This window comes from Synchiropus splendidus, chromosome 6, assembly GCF_027744825.2.
Source record: "Synchiropus splendidus isolate RoL2022-P1 chromosome 6, RoL_Sspl_1.0, whole genome shotgun sequence".
NCBI classification, from domain to species: domain Eukaryota; kingdom Metazoa; phylum Chordata; class Actinopteri; order Syngnathiformes; family Callionymidae; genus Synchiropus; species Synchiropus splendidus.
This window is the reverse complement of record NC_071339.1, coordinates 6570812-6590229: the sequence shown is the minus strand read 5'-3', so window position 1 is coordinate 6590229 and position 19418 is coordinate 6570812. Positions and strand designations below refer to the sequence as shown.

The following is a 19418-nucleotide window of genomic DNA, read 5'->3' as shown; positions in this document are numbered from 1 at the left end:
TTAAACCTGACACGCCTCTAACTTGGCCACACACCGTCATGACAGACGACGCCAAAGACTGCCTGGACCACAGATCTAACAGAGCTAATAGCTAATGTGACGCCTCAGTTCAAAACTTTATTGTCACTCGTAGCCTAGCAAAATTTGCCCTGTGGTTTAAAAGTTGACTAAAAACTAATAGCAGATCCAAATAAATGTGCTCCAAAATGTGAAGAAAGAAAGAATCATTGGTGACATGAAGCTGAGGCTGAAAATGTTAAACATTTGTCTGGTAGTTCCCCACACTAGAATATCAGCATGCAAAGGAGATAGTGATAAAATCGAAGCAGTTTTTTAAAATGTTTATTTCTATTCTGCAAATAATATGCCAAAATAGCTGAGGCTCTTAGCTAAACTTTTTCACAAATTAAAAGGGATTTTCTACTGGACTTTCAATGCTGCACAATTGAGCTTTGAAGTTTTTTTGGTGCTGTGCCTCAGGATTCATCATAAAATGCAAAGTTCATGAGCTACAATGAGCCATGTTGCTGCAGCTTTCAGTGCCTGTGGTCAGCCTTGTAACAATGGTCACAATTTTTTGACCTTCTCCACAACTTTGCGCTTCACTCATTCGTCTTTCGTGTAGCACCACCTACACGTCTCCAGTAGCTCCTCTTGGGCCACCCTACTCCCAGCACCATTTGCCACGGAGAGTAGAGAAGGTGACTGCGAAGACAAATGCTCACAAGCACACTCAGTCGCGCACACGTTCGTTCTCACCGAAACACCAAAAATACAAGTTTTTACCTTTTTTTTTCTCTTTTTTTATGTCAACAGATCATAGGACGACACAAAAGAAGGGACACTGTGGTTTTTGACACAGCATATATTCATTTTTAACGTACATTCATAGGCAGTATAGTCTTCTTCAGTGTATAAGTCTGTACAGATCTACAGTTCGTCTCTATAATCGTAGCACGTTATAACAGGAAGCAAGGTGGTGCAACAGTCCTGACAGTGGCATGAGTGTGTGTTTGTGTGACGGCTGCCGACGATGACTGCGGGCGGGCTGGGCTCTATGTGCGCTTGGAGAGAAAGTGCTTCAGTCATCATGCATGTTTACGTTGAGTCGGCGGCGGGCATGACGCTGTGTTTACTCTCGGTGCATTAAGCGGACTGGCAGCCGCGGGACGGACGTGCAGTAGTGAGCCGACCGGGTCGGAGTTTTCCGTGAGACCAGCAGAGAGAGTAGCGCCTAGTGTTCGCCGAAGTTTGTGAAGCAGCATTGGGGCGTCGTATGGCGTCTCACCAGCACAGTCACAGGCAAGTCCCGATGCCTCAGCTTTGTCTTTTCTCCTCAGACTGAAGAAGTCAAATAAGCAGCAGCAGCAACGTAGAGGGAGCACAACCCTCTTCTCCCTCCCAAACCAAGGGTCCATGTTTCGCCTTTCCATCTCCTCTTGTCCATCCACCCAGACAATCTTCTCAGTCTCAACAAATAAGTTAAACATTACAAAAATAAGAAGACAGGAAGTGGAAGAGGCTCTCTACTTGAGAAAAAAACAAACTGCATTCAAACAAATGGGATGACGTTTGACCTCCCTGTGGAAGAGGTTGGTGGTCTCAAGCAGGAGAGGGCTCTCTCTCAGGAATGAGGGGCGTCTGCAGTGTTCATCAGCAGCGTTCATCACCGGCACGTGTGCATCTCCACCATTTTGCGACACTGTTTGCATTTGACGTAGCAGCACCAGTGGAACTTGCAGCTGCAGCGGTCCACCACCTCCACTTCCTGCGTCTGGAAGCCCCGGCCACAGCACATCAGCTCACAGCCGTCGATGGCCTTCGACGTTCTGTTGCACTGCCGTCCCACTGTGCCCAGCATCCCAGGTGTGCGCGGGTCATAGTCACAGAAGTCCGGGCTGGGCTCCAGGTAGACCAGGTCTTCGTCCGTGTGAGGTTTGAACTGTGAATTTCGGGGCACCAGCACTTTGGTGCTGCCCACTTTTCGCTGCTCTACTTCAGTAGCGCCGTCAAACTTCTCCTTGATGATGTTGCCCACCTTGCGAAATGGAGGCATTGCTTTCCAGCAGGTCTTCACCTCGCAGGAACCAGACACGCCGTGGCATTTACACTCCACACGCATGTGAGAAAGGATTGCCTGCAACAGACAGACAACTTAAGATCAACAGAAGAAATAGAGTGAGATGAAAAACTGCATTGAATGGGTTTAATGGAATAACTTGAGCATCAAAGTACGCCGTGCTTGCTCAGATTTTTTCTTTTGTGCTTGGAATATAAGTACAATGGGCATTTCCACAGCACAAAAAATGAGGACACTGGTCAGGATTTATGGAAGCATAAATAATTTCAATGCATGGGACTTATCCAAAACAACATCTTTTACACATGACGGAGTGATTCTGAGATATGATCTTCATTCAAAGACGATCGATGATTGATTGTAATATATTAGATGCATGAAGAAAGTCCAACAGGCTATACTGGTACATGCTTTTCTGTTACCATTCAATGCTCAACACTTTCAACTCACTGGAGCTCACATTATGCAAATACTCAATTGGCATGTTGACCTTTTGACGGAACATCCTAATGTTCCATCAAAAGCTCTGACAATGTCGGAATTGTAGCCACTAGATGGTAAACAAAGTCTTTAACAATGATATCATGACATATATGTTGATATATATATATGGTAATAAGCGACTGTCCACCCTAAAAGTTAACGTGTGGCCGCCCTCTTGTGAGATCATGTGCACTGGCAACATAGATAACACTCCAATGGTCCAGTGATGCTACTGTGAGTTCTTTTAACCAAAAATTATGTCTCACGCTATTTGCGTGAGAGTTGGCAGCCCTTGTGTCACTGAGATCCTCTCAGCTGAAAACTAGATAAATATAGTACAGACACCAACAAAGACCCGAGGTCGCTACTGGAGCCAGCACATGCAAAACATCCTTGTTTTTAAGGAGGTGGCTAAAATGGAAACGAGCCAGGTCTTTGGCCACGGCAACATCCACACAGAGAAACGTGTGGGTGTGGACTGGAAGTGAAGAGTGGTGGGATTCTGGCATGAACTGCTTCACTGACACTTGAGTTTGTTCGTAATTTCCTTCCGACAAGAAGAACTTTAACGCATGTTTGTGAGCGCTTGATGAGACGTAGGTCAGATGAATGGCCGGAATGACCTGGTCATTGAGGGTGAAGTCACATGTCAAAAGAGCAGCTATGTATTGGATTTAGGACCACAAAACCAAGTGGCCTGGGTCGCATTTAAAACATCGGATCTGGGTCATTGAGATTGTCATTAAAAGATCGGATACAGGTTGCATGGGGCAAAAAAAAGTTGGATTTTGGTAACATCAGACTGTAGACTGAACATAGTCCATGGGTCCTTGACTGCACCTCCCCTAGTTAAACACACTCCTGACTTCTCTACAAAGGATAATATTTTTTGGTTCTCTCCTTCAGTAATTCAAATTTCTTTCCCTTAATTGAGGCAGTAATTTGTTTTGTCATTCATTTCCAAAGATAAAGAGTAGCCCACACTCCCTGATCCCCAACCTTTGAGAGGGGAAAGAGCTGCTCCGCAGCGCACATATCTGAAATCCGCATCGTACAGGAGAAACCTTCCCACAGACCTTTCTTCCCGCCTCGTTGTTGTGCAGGTTCATGAGTGCCCGGCTGGACGACTGCCCTTTGCTCCGCTCTCTCACGTCCACGAAGGACTGAGAAAAAGCAACGCCGTACGCGATGTTGTCGCTGCAGCCCGACCACTGGAACCCTGCGATTACACATTAAAAAATATTTAAGCTCTAATGCAGAAAGTGCTGCTTTCACATCGCATTTAGTTTCAGATGATTGTTTAGCTGCTCAGCTCACCAGCGACCGCAGTTTGAAAGAAGCACGACCACAAATCACTGAGAATGTTGCTGTTGACGTGATTTGTTAGTGTGAGTGTGGATACCACGTGTGGTGGTCACAGAATAGCTCAGTGTGGTCAAATAATCATGTTTAAACTCTGACACAAACACTCCAACATTATTTGATTCGGTTCTAACCGAATGACCAGTAAATCAACTGAGATAATACGGTTAAATCTGGGCTTTATACATTTTTGCATTAAGGAGAAAATAAAATGTGCTGCTGCTTGGTCAGGTCCTTTGCATTTATGTGTGTGTGTGGGAGAGACAGCAAGTGTGTGTGTTACACTTACCCTCTGGACTGACTCCATGAACATTGTGGTCGCAGCCACATTTTTCCAGCTCTCCACTGCTGCAAGCCCTGGTGACCGCAAACGCCACACTGGCTGCTGAGATGGCATACACAAAAGCTGCCTCCCTGGTGCCTAGCACACACACACACACACACACACAGGTATCAGTGTCTTTTCAAACTGAATAGAGTGGAGATGCTACTAATCGCACATCTATTCTGAATCACAATCTCAATATGAAGCTGCACTTCCCTATATCACAGACGGGAGTCACTGCAGCATGTACCACTCACCCTGCGTCACCACTTTGCCAAACACCGGCATGCTCTCCAGAGTGGAGCAATTCCACCTTCGGTTGCGAAACTGGAACTGACACTCATCTATTGCCAGCTGAGCTCCTCGACGCACTGCATCCATCACCTCCACGCTGCGTTTACAGATCTGAACCTGAACAGGAGGGAGACCATCAGAACACACCAATGGGTTACAAACGGGATACCACTGAACAAGAATTCACAGTGCCATGCCTATAGATGAAATATTGACCTCATTATTCGTTATTGGATCACAAAGGTTTGAAAATGCAGAGTGAGAATGTGTCGAGTTGGAGATTTAGTAGCTCAAGAACGTCCAACCTGTGGTGAGTTGGTGTATTATGGAGAGGTAGCTATGGTTTTAAGATTGTATGGCTCTCCATTCAAGAGGATCACGGAGAACCATATCTAGTAAAAGTGGGGTGACATCCTTTAAAAAGAATGCCAGAAGCATTTCTCCAGGTTTATAGTGGATTGTTTGCTTAGTCATTTGAACAAACTGACTAACTGTTGGTCCTTAATTCAACCTGAAACCAGGATAACATCAGGAGCTTAGCTAAAAGGCAATGCTTCAGAGAGTGGTCTGCTTTAACAGGCATGGGCCACAGTGCCTCCACCAGCAAGTAAAGTTTAGGGTTTAGTATCTCCAAAACAAGTTCAGGTTTTTTTTTGTCCACTGGCAAGAAACTTTCTTGAGTTTCTTGAGAGAACCTTTCACTGATGCCCTGGTGAAGAAGATCTGTAGAGTTGTACTATTAAAGCTTTTCCTCCCTTGGTTCACCACACTTCCTTTCTTGCAACATTTGGAGAGGTGCAGACCAGAAACACCCCACCTCTGACAGGGTGGTGTGGTCCCACCAGATGTGTTATTTCATTTCTTCAGAAAGTTAGTACCTTCCCAGCTTCTACCAGCGATAGGTTTGGGACTCCTGACAGGTTGTAGGCCACATATACACCACTCTGGGTTTGAAAACCAGACAACCAAAGTTCTACTCTAACTTCCAGTTTCCCCAAGAAAGTTAAATCGCAACTTCCGCCATCACTTGCCAGAATTGGCCAAATGTGATTTGGTTCCATGTACCTGTCTCTGGATCAGGCCTCGTAACCTCTCGCAGGTTTCTTCATCCCTGATGCTCCCCACTGATGACAGCTTAGCCAAATACCTGCAGAGAAGGAAACAAGACAGTCAGTCATCAGGCACATTCGCGCTCTTGACATATAGGCAGAGAGGAGAGACAGCAGGGAAGCATCTGCTGAGATTCAAGGTTGCATTCATTGTGGAGCCGCTTGTTTACAGTTTCCAGCTGGAATCCTTCAATTTCAATCATTTCTGCTTCCAGACCTGTTTTCTTCCCATGACGTGGGGGGAATGTTTTGGATACTGTGAGGACACAGTGAGGAGGGGAAAGTGGTTTTATCTAGCACAGCACCTCCAGGCCAGACAGGTCACTGAGATATCCTTCACGCACACTCGCACCCAGAAAGACGTGCGTGGGGAAGAACATTGTTCTCCCTCCAGAAGCTCTTGTCTGTGACCTCCCATAGGTTTTAATTTGCAACTACCTAATGCAAATAAAAAAGTTTCACCCCAAGAAAATGAACCAACAATCCTTGGCCCTTTCTTTTGAAGGGCTTGCGATCAATAGGCCACTTATAGGCAGCAAGTCAAAATTCTGAGGCTCCCATCTATAGCTTTTTATGACCAATGTTCTCACAGTAGCATCAGTTTCCATTGGTGTTTGTTGGACTCATCCTCACTCGTAAGGCGCCACACATCGACTATCGTCAAGTGGAGCGTAGCATCCCATGCTGAGGCGTCTGTTTCAACTGAGTCATGTTTCCTCTTCCTGACACCAATGGAAGCACAATAAAGACCATTTATGCTCAACGTTACATCCTGATCCTGATATGGATTGAACCTTCTGCGCTCTGCGTTCACTTCATCTGTATTTCTGCACGTTTCCACAAAGCTTACAGATACAGACCAAATGTAGCAGTACCACTGGAAACCATGGGGGCAGTGTTGGTGTTACTACCATACCACCTCCAACAATGTTGCCTTCGTTTCCTCTTTTGTGCAAGAGGTGCATGATCAACACTTCTTCCTCAGTCGCCATGTTGGTTTCGGAGTTTGTTGCTGTCATAAACATTTGACCGGTGGCTGCTCCCCCTGGTGGATATATTGGTGAACAGCAATACCAATGCAAAGAACACACAGAAGCATGTGATCAGTGACGTTAATCTTTGAAACGGACAGGAGCAGAAAATGGGTATAACACATAAATAATGCTCTGGACAGGCTCACAGTTGCTTCAAAATATAACAGCTATTGGTGCTGCTAAACAGAGGGACAACATGGGACCTTTCGTGGAGGCGACAGGGTCATTTGCAATGGAGCTACTTGACACCGGGTTACTCAAGGTTGATATATCAGGTGTATTCAAACAAAATACTTTACAGGATTCAATTGTAAATCAAACCCAAGTTGGTGATGTTCTGTTGCTGTATTTTCATAACACTGCTGTGAGCCTACTTGATGGTTGCAATATAAAGAAGTTCTCAACGTGTGCAGTCCGCACCACTGAGACTGGGGCATTTGAATATCAAGCGGATCTTCAATGAATCCTAATTCTAACAAAATGAAGTTTTTGGACAGTGGCTCTGAAAGATTGGATGTGTTTTTCCAGAGGGTTTCTCCAGCCGCTTTTATGAGTCTCAGGTTATGAGTTCCCAAGACCACACATACCTCCCCAAAGCCCTGTGTGCCGTCTCAATCAAGCCGTGGCACCGGCCCAGGCTGCGGAGGATCTGCTGCCAGATGATTGACAGAGGTTCTGAAGAGCCACTCCAACTATTTAACATGACACGTTGGACTTTAAAGGAGGAACAGCTTCTGTCTGCTTTGACTTCCTTCAATCTTTCACTTGATTCAGTTCAGCTTTTGATAGAGTATAACTGGTATATCAGCTCCTCCTCTCAACAGTCCAGATAGTCTTTCTCTCTCTTTGATGCTTTTCCCCTTCATCCAAGACCGTCCAGTCAAAGTCCGTTTTCAGCACTCATCACTCTGATAACCTTGCTCTCCGCCACTCCATTGCATCTCAGCCACATCCGTTCACCTCCACCACAATAGGCATGACCTCACACACCCCTAAATCTGTCTTGACCTTCAACCGCTATCTTAACAGTGAGGGTCACTATTCGTAACAAGAGAATCTTCCACCAGCAACATGGGATGCCAGGATAGAGAATTATTCTACGGGTTATTTTCAGAGTATTTGTGGTAGATTGGAATCAACTCAGTAGCAGAATGTTTAAACAAATGGCTTAATGTGATCGGAAAAGGGCGAAATGTCCAGAGTCAATGTCAAGAGTTGAATCTAGATCCTATCCGTTATATAGGATCTTAAGTTTTGGGGGCTCTGGTTGACAGGTGAGAGAGCAATTCAGCGCAGGATCAACAGACAGATCAGTGAAATGTCTGTAATGGACGAGCTGAACCAAAAGCAACACTCTTCATTGCTCTTTGTTTCTTCGCTCACCTGCAGCCACAAGCTTTTGGAAGTGACTGAAAGGACTTAGATTCATCTGGGAAAGACTCAGAGTAGAACCACTGACTGACTTACCTCAGGCACTTTGTTTTGTGCCTCACGCACGTTGCTGCCTCCACCCATCGGCCTAAGATTCGTGGACCAAGATGGATGGACTGAAGGGCAGTTGGTATTTACATTCTTTATTTATGTATCACTTCTTTATTGGTAGTAATAACCTTCATTCTCGTGGGCATCAGAGAGGATCTGAGTGTACCGTGAAAGTACTGAGGAAAGGAAGTCAGTTATTTTGGTCCCTGGGAAATGTAAGACCTTGACAATGATTCTGTGTATTTTCATCTTTATCGGTTGATTCTGCTGCTTCTCACAGCCGAGGTTAACAAAACACCTCGACTCGGAGAAAGGAGTCGACCCGTAGAAGGACAAGAGCAAGACACAAACACTCCATCCTCCCACTTTCCTCCTTCCTCCGCCAGGTTGCGTGTGCAAATCCCGGGGGACTAAGCCCAGTGGAGCCAGTGGTGTTGCGAAGGCTGTGATGTGTAATGCAACACAAACAAGCAGCAGCCCACAAACAGTCCAGGTGGAATGCTCAGCACCTCCCACCACAAGCCCCCCAGCAGCCAGATGGGAGGCTGTGAGCGAAAGTAAGAGATAAGTCAAAACAGTGGAGACTCTGGTGACGCAGGGTGTTATCTGCGGAGGAGAAATGAAGTCTGGTAAAGAAGAACTAACATTAAAAACCTTTGTTCTGTCACATATTTTTTAGTACTGAACTAAAGAAAAACTCAACAAAAGACTCGACTGGTCATCATGATAATGCCTTGCCTGTTCGTCTGGGAACACATTTTCTCTTTCTGAATGGAGAGGCTTAATGTGGGACTGTAGTCGGTGCAGCAGAGAGAATATTTGTTCTTGATTTATAGGTGGAACAATGGAGTGGTTCAGTATGACAGTGATGTCACACTGCAGTACACTGAATAATAATGCAGACTTGTTCTCTAAAACAAGCAGAATACAGACAGTTTTCTTACATAGTGCTGTGATATTGCACTTACATTCACCTGTCTGTGGTGACTGTTACTACACACACAGCCTTTTCCATTTCAAAGGTTTAAGTTAAAAAAAAATGACAGCTTCGTTTTACTCATTAATAACAACATAATCAAGCGCACAAATGTCTGAGCGAATCCGATGAAAACTTGTTCTCCACCAAGCATTTTGGCATTGGCCCAAAGAGCGATTAGATAAAAAACATATTGTTGAACAGTAGGTCACGCTGCGTATGCTGCATTAGCTCGGTTTGTTTGAGTTTACATCTCACACTTTTGAGCAAAACAGATTTTGACCCAGGACAGAGTCACTGTGGTGTGAAAGCCCTGTTACATAAAGGGTCCATATGAAAGTGTTCATCACTGATTTCTGTAACTTAATATAAAGTAAAAAAAAATTTGTTTACAAAGGTAAATGTCATTCAAACACAGTCCAAACATAAATCATGGTATAAGCACCAGCGGAACAAAAATTCAGACAGCAAAGTCATCCTCTTGTCTCATCACTAAAAAATACAATAATAATAATCGAAATATTTTGTTTTTTGCGAGGAAAATAAAAAATCTGAAATGATGGTTTTTAAACAAACTGAATCAAGTCTTCAGTGCAGCGAGGTGCCTCCCGACACCTCACTCTAACTGCGTGTGCTACACGACTGACTTTTACAAAGAGGCAAAAGTGATGTACATAAAGTTAACAGCCCGAGCTCGAGAGTCCAAGTGATGGCAAACAGCAGCATGACAATCCTGAGCCCATACTCTCATCTCTAATGTGTATTTATATGAAAATATGTTTGCCTTTCCAGCACTGAGCACACGCCAGAGGTACACACCGGCATGTAAATATAGCGTGGAGCTGCAGCCAGGGACTGAGGAGCGTCTTTTCCTGCTGAAGAACCCGTGCATTCACCGGCAGGTCACTCACAATTAAACTTGATGTAAAGACAATATTTAACCTCCGTTTTCTCCTGTCAATTAATGCGCCAAAGTCAATGAATAAACCGCAGCCAAGACAATACACACCTTACAGTTCTCTCATCTCTGCAGGGAAAACTCAAGATGTACGTCCATACATGGCATATAGAGGGCGTTGTTTCATCAGTTAACTAGATATCATGCAAGAGCTTTGCTAGTTACCCTGAAATTAACCGAGACTTCACGCTCAACTTGAATTTTTCTCACTACAAAAAAAGTATCCTGAATTTTAGCCTTACTTCGTCTTATTTACAGATGAACAAACGATAAATTCCAGTCGTCGCGTACGCCACTTTGGCTCTCTAGGTAAGTCCAGGTAGACAAAATGACCACTACATAATTTAATATCACAATTTAATGCGTAATAACACACTGCCATTCATACAACCCCGAATGCACTGCAACAGTTACAGCTTGAGGTCTTCTTGATTCGTCACTGTCAAATGAACTTTCGTTTTCTGGCTTTGGCAACAACTGCTATTGTGATCGAGTCCCAGTATTTCCACACGTTTCCACAAAGTTTGTGTATACGGAACAAACGGAGCAGTACCACCAGAAACAATGGTTGGCCCATTGGTGCTGTTACTACACAGCTCCAATGAGACACGAAGAAGACATAGCAAATTCTCCGTCCTCCAGTGGCACTATATTTAACAGCCTTATCAATACTTCTCCCCCAGTTGTTGGAGTTTGTTGTTTTCATAAACTTTTGACTGTGGGCTGCTGCCCCTAATGGATATATTGGTGAACATCAATACCCATGTATAAAATGGACATGGAAGCATGTGATCAGTGATGGAAACATTGAATTTGGTCCGTAAAGCGAGCATAAGTGGGCCTCTAGACATAGCTGGCTAGTTTTAGTATCCCCTTGTTTTCACCCTTCATTTATACAAAAAACAGAGAATTCACCCCTGTGGAAACAGAGGAACGACAGACAGTAGACATCGCAGTATGCCTCAGACCACCATGGATTTCTTCAAAGAAGCAACAGAATTGTTGCTGGTGCAAACTGTCTGTGCGTGTTTGCATTTGCAAATACAGCTGCTCTATTGTATAGAGGAGCAGAGACGGGTTGATATTCTCGGGATTCTCATTGGCTAGCATGGACTTCAGCTTTCCATTACACCTACAGTTTTACAATGTCCCAGCAGCAGACATACACAAGGAAATTCCCCAGACCTTTCCTTCAGTAGATACTGGGGCAGCAACACATCTAAAGTGAACGGCTGTTTCCAGATTATACACCACAATTATTGATCATAAATACACTCTTGAAGTCACCTCTGATAAAATCTACCAAAAAGTCTATACATTTTTAAAAAAATGAGAAGAAAAATGAAGCACAATTGAAGCACGGTGAATTTATCTTTGTGTTTCTTTGGTATTTATATGTTGCTGGCTCCACTGCAGCTCAATTCCCCCTAAAAATAACATGCTTGGCCAACACCACAACCTTCACACACATGCCGCACTAAAATCTGTAGGTAACTGTAGGTTCCCTGCACCAGCCTCCAGCAGCGTCTGATTCGCTCTGCTATCTATTTCAGGTGCTGGAACCGAAACGGCGGCCATGCTGGAGGTGTATCGAAACAATAGCTGCGAACAGCTGACTCTTTCTAAAAGAAGGAACAAATATTTATAAACCTACGAGGCCACACAGACAAGGTTAATGTAAAAGTTGTTTGAACTAGTGGCGATCACTAGCGCCGCATGATGTTTCTGCTGCAGCTCATCCGCAACATCTGGATGGTAATAATTATACGACTGGACCAAAATATCAACATAAGAGTCGACTTGGTCGGACGGGAGTGATGGAGTCAGCAGTTTTTCTTGTTGGCAGATGCTGACTATCTTAATGGTTGTTCACGTAAATTTATATTGAATGGCTTGAAGCTGCTGAAACGGCTGTTGGATTCTGCCCGCGGGACAAAGTTTGTGTTGCTCCAAAATCAACAACACAGATCAACAACTGGGTGTGCTGCCCCTAGCTGGCTGGAGTGAGAACTGAAAAAATGAGCCACAACTCTGAAGGCGAAGGTGTGAAGCGGCACAGCAGGGAGTGAATTGGACCTTCATCTAAACTTGATCATGAGCTGGATAAGTGACATGTGGAATTAGGGCAAGGTCATATACCGAAATTCGGAGTCACGTGACTCCACCATCCAGTCAGAATAAGAGGCGAAAATTCAAGATATTAACTTCATAAATTAACAATATCGTTCACCCCACTGATCAACATCTACTTTTGCCCTCTCCCTTGACAGTGGAGCTGAATCTGCCAGGAATAGTAGCGACATGGTTGCTGGCCGGGTTAGTTCAGCACAGCAGAATCAAATTCATCTCGCTCTGAGCTTGTTAAATGTGTTCACAACTTTCCCCTTCATGAACAGCAGCATGGTGCTTCCTTTCATTTGTGTCATTGCAAACATCATACTGCCCTCCATCCAAGACACCATCCCTATCCACACAGGACTTTGCATGGCTTCTTCCTTCTTGCCTGCTCCCATGAGCTCCATGTTGTTGTGAACCCAGGAGATTCTCCTTGTTAGGACATTCCAGGTAAAAGGTATACAGTAAAAAAAAACTACATAAAAACCAAAGATTTGTTTTAATGCTCTGACTATCTGACATTCAAGTGTCGCCAACTTCTTTCGTTCATCTTCCTTTCTCTTGTTTTAGTTGAAACTTTAATAAACAATTACATTTCAAAGGGTCAAAACTGTTAAATAAAGGATGAAATATGCATCAACGAATATAAAGTTATTTACAAATACTCTGCTCTTAGATGTATTCTTGTTTGATTCATTTATATATTGTGCGATTTCCAATACACCTAGCTGAAAGGAAGCCTTGTCTCTCCTATTATTGGACAAGTTTTCATGTTTGGATGAGAAGACGATCCTGCTTGTAAACTTGTAAACGTTCATGCAAGGCGGGCAGGTTGGTACATGACGCATCTATACTAGTGGGTACTATTTACACAGTCAACACGCGTGAAAACGCCGTGTTGTACACAAATATTTGTGCATATAAAGAACCCTCTGTATATGAGGTGAGAATACATTTTCGACTCACTTTTCACCTCATCAATGTCCAGGAGAATCTTGCTCCTTTTGCTCACTTCCAAACCTAAAATGAGGATGCAGGAAGTGTAATCTGTCGTCGGTCCAAAGTCAATCACAGACTGTTACCTTAAAATCCCCCTCCACTCAGAAAAGTGTTTTTCCTGCGTGTTGATTCAGTTGGACGTCGAGCTGCGCGCACACAGAAAAAGACTCACCGCAGAATGTTAATGACGTTTGTGACGTGGGCGAGCGAGTGCCGAACAAGTTAAATTTACTTTGAGCGACGTGACGGAGGCCGCTGCTAATTGGAGCGATGGATTCCGTTGATAGGAGGGTAACAATTACGGGACTTTAACCAGCGTTTGGTGACAAAACAAATCACTTAAGAGCCTAAATGCGGAGAGCCTGACACCAAAATACTCATTTTGACATTCATTTGTGTTCATAAAGCGGGGAATGTGAGTCGTGAGTGATGTGTTTAAAATTGTGCGGTAAAGTATGCAGCCTGTTAAAGTGTGCGCAGGAGAGTCACAGCCCGCGGGAAACAAACAAGACACTTGTTTGAAATATTAAACAAATAAGACCTAGGTAGTTTATGAGGGCAGAGAAATGACATTTGTGGGCGTTCCAGGGAAACAAATGAACGTATCCGTGGAAAAGCGTGTCGTGTCCTGAATGCTATGCCAAAGGGTATTTTTCTGAATATATTTGTGACACTGATAACTTATGCTAACATTCCCCACATGCAATTTGTTACACAGAACTGTAGCTTCACAAAGGGTAAGGGAGATAAGCCAGAGAAAAGTTTGAGTCCCATGAGGACATTTCTACTCGTTGCTGCAACGCAAACTGCACTTCGGTTGCCATTTCCGTTGACAAGGAAGTATTGCCGAACGACGGCAGGTGGCTGCAGGCTGCAGGCGGGTCTGCAGCATCACAGCAAACAGTGTGATTTTCCAGGGAAATTATTTTGTCGTTTTTACATCGTGCTGTCATTTTTTAATGAGTAATAACATTCCTTATCATGCATGACTATAAATTTCATAGTAAAATAAATAAATAAATAAGCGTATATTTGTCGATGATGATGTCATAAACACCCATATCGGCACTGATAAATCGGTATGCTAGTCAATCAATCAGTGCAGCCCTACATTTATGACATCAGCATGATTTATTTACACTCATGAATTGGTTGAAAGGGTTATGACTTGTGGCTAGTGAAGCAAAGCTGTCAGAAAAAAGCGCCACTTTTCTACTTGCAAGTTTTTATACGATGAATATTTAATTATTATTTATTTATTTTTCTAAATTCAAGATATGTGAGTGATTTGTGTCTGTATACATGTGTTGTTGGACAGGAACCTTGGTTAGTCTTTGTGCCCCATGTGACTCCGCAGTACAGATATGAGATGAAAAAAGAAAGAAAGGATGTGGTAAATGATGACCGAAGGAAGACAAAGGCGACCAGGGAGGAATCACCTGATAGGCTGGAACAAACCCTGATGGGGAAATGCTAAAAAAAGAACAACAACTGCTATAGAGAAAAGAACTGATGTCATCTTCAGAGGGCAGGTCAGTTGGAGCAGACTCGATTGTTTTCAAGTGACCTCCTGTTTTCACAACTGGTGGTTGAAGCTTTACAGTCTACTTCAGTGAACCAGGGTGAATACAGTTCTGATTTCATGCTAGATTTTTATTACTACATTATAGCTGCAGCTCGCAGCTATTGTGAGAACGATGGGGCCTTGAGGTACAGACAAGGATTAACGTAACCACTTGAGTTTGACATTGATAAAGCAGCAACCACTTCAATGTCCTCCTCTATTGAAGCAGGGGGTTTTGTGCAACGCTAACATCACCTCAGCTGGACGTCTCAGTATGTATCCTTCAATTCATAGTGAGCGCAGTAGCACATGGAGACTGGAGCCAGCTGCTCGGCCACAAAGTGTGTCAGAAAAACAAACACTGAACTTGTCCTTGCCGTTAAAGGGGCCGAGCTCTGAAGCGACGGCCTGAGGACTTCAAAACACCTCACCGTGAGCAGCTCAAGTTAATGCTTGGACACGGCTTCTAGCCTTAAATATTAGAATGAAACATTCAAATACAAAGCTCTGTCATGTGACCGACGGGAGCCTTTGAAGAGCATCTTCCTTTCAACCTGGTGGTTTTTACGAATGCACTGAAAAACTGTGTCTAAATGAACTGTATGAGTGATGGCATATTAACCTCAAATTATTTCAGGAAGTCTTCCATCTCTCTTAGGGAATAATGAAATAATATTTTATCACGATAACAAATTAGCCAACAGTCACTGTTTGAGTACTTAGATATTTCCTGTAAATGTGAAGTTAATGTGTATAATTTTGACGTGCACTTGCTTATTACTCCTCAGTGGCGGAGTCAAAGACCCACCGCCGTGCTGCGCTCGGTGCCCTGCAGCTGTAAATTCTTTTGATTTTATCATTTACAGTTTGTAAAGAGATGAAGCTCTTCCAGCTCTCAGAGTGAGTAATCTCAAGGTGATGATGACTTGGTGTGAGCAGGTCCACAATTTCCCATCTGCTCCAGATTCGTGACACAGCTGCAAACAGATCTAGTCGATTTTACATAAATGAACTCATATTCACAGAGAGTCGCTCAGCAAAAGACCTTGTCAAACAAAGGGCCTCATCCAGCCCAATGAATAACATTATATGACCAATACCACACTATTTTTTGTGCCAATTGGAAATGGCCGCTCAACATCGAAAAGCAAGTCCCATAATGCACTGCAACCACCATTTAATCATCATTTAAAACATCTATGTACCTCATAAGTTGACATCACCTTCCCTCTTTTCCTGGTGTCTCAATCCCCAACATTTTCTGTCCAACATGTCCGCTGTCTCTTCTCTAAAAAACATGGTAGTCTGGCCTCCTTAAGTTGGTCATGTGCTGCCTCACATACACTTATTCCGATCTTCATCTCTGACACTAGAACAGGGGTCTCAAACTGACCCACAGTGGGCCACAGTGGGTGCAGGTTTTTGGTCCAACCAAACAAGGACACACCGTTTAACCAATCAGGTCTCAGCTGAAACAAGTAGCACCAGACAGACATCAAAGTGCAATGACACAAGTGTAATGGATCCAACTTTGAATCTTTGAAGCAATGCATCTCACTGGGCAGTGTCTCGTGTCTCTAGTCTCTCAAAATAAGTGAAAGTTAAGATGTATTTGCAGGGGCTCATAAATAAATGCTGTATCCTTTCAAGTTTAAGTCTAAAGTGTGTGGACTCCAAAAGACAAAAAAGTAGGCAAATTGAACAGATATAATTTTCAGCCAGTGGTCAGTCTATTTTGGGAAATCCGCTCTTTGGTTGACTGAAAGCTCTCCGGTTTTCTTGCTCTTTTCGTGACTCCCATATTGTGTGGCATTGAGGACAGACATCCGAATCCGCGGACTCTGACGTCACTATCCCCAGAGAAAATCCTCAAGAGCGGCCATTGATCCGAACCCACATCCCCAGCGGCAGCCCATCCTCTGACCCTCAATCTTGAGCACCTCCTGTGTGCGTTGAGGATTGAGAGACTGGAATTGAGGCCTGACTGCAGAGCGGACTGGCAGCTCGGCAGCTTGCCTGGACTTGCCCGCCGCTGTCACCACGCCTTTAGCATCAAACAGCACAATTACTCTGCACTCAGTGACAGAGTTCAATGTGCACTGTTTGTCGAAGCTTTCATACCTGCTCTGATGAATCTGTCAGCGGCGTACACTGATGTAAACACACACTAAAGCTCTCCCGAGTCCCACAGGGGGACTGTAAGGCGAGGCAAGAACACGGTAACTCACTTGCCGTTTAAGCCACTTCATTCTAATTTAAGCCCTCAGCCAGGGCCTGGTTATCACAGAAGCCAATGGCTGTCTTTAATAAATGCCCCTGAATTTCCGCATGTAGGAGGTCTGAAAACGAAGCCTGCGGAGGAATGCAGCAGCTCACCACCTCCTGCAGGCTGAAGAGAAGGCACACATGAGACACGAGCGACGGGGATAAGACCAACCGGCACACCGCATGTGTGTCGCCATCAGAGGTGAACGCACAACCTTGCCACTCAAACTCTATTCAAACCGGTTGTTCATTCTCAGGAAGTCGTTGATAAATTGCCCGTACACGAAGTGGTGGAGCACATGGTGCTTTCTTCAGTAAACACAGTAGCAGACTAAACATGATGGAAGTTTCAGTGCTGAGTGACGCATGTTCTCTGATGGGTCTTTATTTATTTATTTATGTTGTTTTTTTTATCATCATATGGATCTGAAATGATGTTTATGTTTGTGACATTGAATTATCTTCACCATCATCAGACTTTTTGAAACTTGTCAAAAGCATTTGTTTTGGATTTGCATCATAGAGATCAACCATCTGGAGTGAAGATACATCTTAAGTAATACATGTAGCCTCAATTGATCTGACTTTGGGTCACAGGGGCAGCATTCTAAGACAAGAGGTCCAGATTTCACACTCTCTAAAGACTATTCTTGGATTAACAATGCAGGGCCTTCTTCCTGTTGGACCAGAGCAGATAACCTTATGAGCATCACAGCCACTTCAAGTGTTTTTTTATTCTTGATTTTGGGAGAATTGATCCCAAAGAGCAGCTCACCCTGACTTTAAGGAGACGTCCCACCACCTTTTTGAGAAAACTCCCTGGCTTGCACTCTGAACTCTGAGTCCTCTGCTATGAAACTCGGGGCCCGTGGGCCAAATCAGGCCCGTCAAATGCTTTCCACGAGAGCTTGGAATTGATCTGGCTGGTCATTTCTTAAAAACTAGATCACCTTCAGTACATGTTCAGATCACAGTCACATTGTTTAAGATTAATTGTTAAGCGCTTTCCATGTCAACAATTGAAGAGCAGCAAAGTTGACACTATTGTGTCAGGTTTCGCTTGTATTGTTTTCCATGTGAGAAATACATGATACATCTTTATGGTTTTATTTTACAGTCCACGTATTCATGGATGTCACTCCATGTCACCTGCAGAATAGACAGAGAATGAGCAAGCTGTTCTTGTCTAACATGAAACCTCTATGGCACTGGAGCCGGGCACTTTTTCCTCATCTGAGATAAGTCGTTTCTGATCATGTAAACGATCACTTTCACTTGTGAGGTATTTGCTCGGGCATGTAACGGTATTGGTGAGTTATTAAGTCTCCTTTTGGTGCATATTAATCATTAACTAGCGGCGAGAGCGGGCAGGGGGAGCGCACATGTCCGCCGATACCAAGTGGACAGGTGGATGCAGTGAAAGTGATTGAAGTTCACAGTGGCCTATAATAGGTAAAATGATAATAAGACTTGAACTTACAGCCAGTTACTCGCATTGGCCGATAAAAGCGCGCAGCAGAGCATCAGGACGCAGCGCAGAACATATTCCTCTGTCATGGTGGAGGACTCGCGTGGATAAATAATCCCGTGGTGGATCGTGGGCAGAGGAAGACTGGAGCAGAAGCGACGTTCAAGTCCCGGCGAGGCTCTTAATCCATCGTTCCCACATTCAGTGGTGTCGGCACCGCGTAGGCGCGCAGCTTCTCCCGTCCCTCCGGCAGCTGCTCCAGGATCAGAAGGGACGGGGAGCCGGGAGATGCGAAGATGCTGAGAGAGCTGGTCAACTTCAACTGAGACCCTCTGCGTGTTTGTGTTCCGTTTGTTTTGTTTTTTTTTTTTCTTTTGGCTGCGCGTAATCGTCAGATCGCGCGATAGAAAACCACAGGATGAAAAGGTTCAGACACTTCTGCGCGGAGGTTCACGAGTCACGTCCGGCTGATTCAGAGGACCACCAGGATCTTACGCGTAGAAGCGGTGCGTAAAAGCGCAGCACACGAGTCCGCCGGTGCGTACTGGCCGAGAGGAGAGCGCGTCTGACTGAACCCGAGGGGCGGTGCGAGGATATAGAGGTATGGAGAGGGACGGGAGGTTTTGGAGATGGAGTGGGCGGGTCCAGAACCGCCAAGGTAGCGTGTGTACGAGAGAGAGAGAGAGGGAAGGAGGTGTGTTCGTGTTTTAGAGCTCTCTGGGGAGGATGCAATAGCACATCCATTCACTCATGCCCTCAACAGCAAGTACGCGCGCACATCGACGCGCCCTTCAAATATTAAAAAAAGGTGATGCCGGCCTCCTTTGAGGACTGTACATGAGTCACCTGGTCCTGACTGGGACAGCAGAAGGGCGCAGCGATGCTCAAGCCGCCACAGAGAAAA

The 19418-nt window shown here is 44.5% G+C and overlaps 1 protein-coding gene across 1 annotated transcript; it reads right to left on the bottom strand.

Moving 5' to 3' along the window:
- Positions 1 to 817: 817 nt before the first annotated feature.
- On the bottom strand, positions 818 to 19079 carry wnt4 (wingless-type MMTV integration site family, member 4). Its single transcript, XM_053868312.1, has 6 exons — positions 18527 to 19079; positions 5610 to 5691; positions 4508 to 4661; positions 4215 to 4346; positions 3640 to 3782; positions 818 to 2137 (listed from the first exon to the last, which is right to left on the bottom strand). The coding sequence occupies exons 1-6, from the start codon at positions 18601 to 18603 to the stop codon at positions 1667 to 1669; spliced, it is 1059 nt and encodes a 352-aa protein (XP_053724287.1). The 5' UTR covers positions 18604 to 19079; the 3' UTR covers positions 818 to 1666.
- Positions 19080 to 19418: the final 339 nt, after the last annotated feature.

Bases quoted from the DNA above. Each gene is read 5' to 3' on its own strand.
- wnt4 (XM_053868312.1), bottom strand. From the start codon at position 18,603: ATGACAGAGGAATATGTTCTGCGCTGCGTCCTGATGCTCTGCTGCGCG. The intron at 3,783-4,214 runs GTAAGTGTAACA...GTGTAATCGCAG, and splicing joins TCATGGAGTCAGTCCAGAGG to GGTTCCAGTGGTCGGGCTGC. The intron at 2,138-3,639 runs GTCTGTGGGAAG...TGTCTGTTGCAG, and splicing joins ACAACGAGGCGGGAAGAAAG to GCAATCCTTTCTCACATGCG.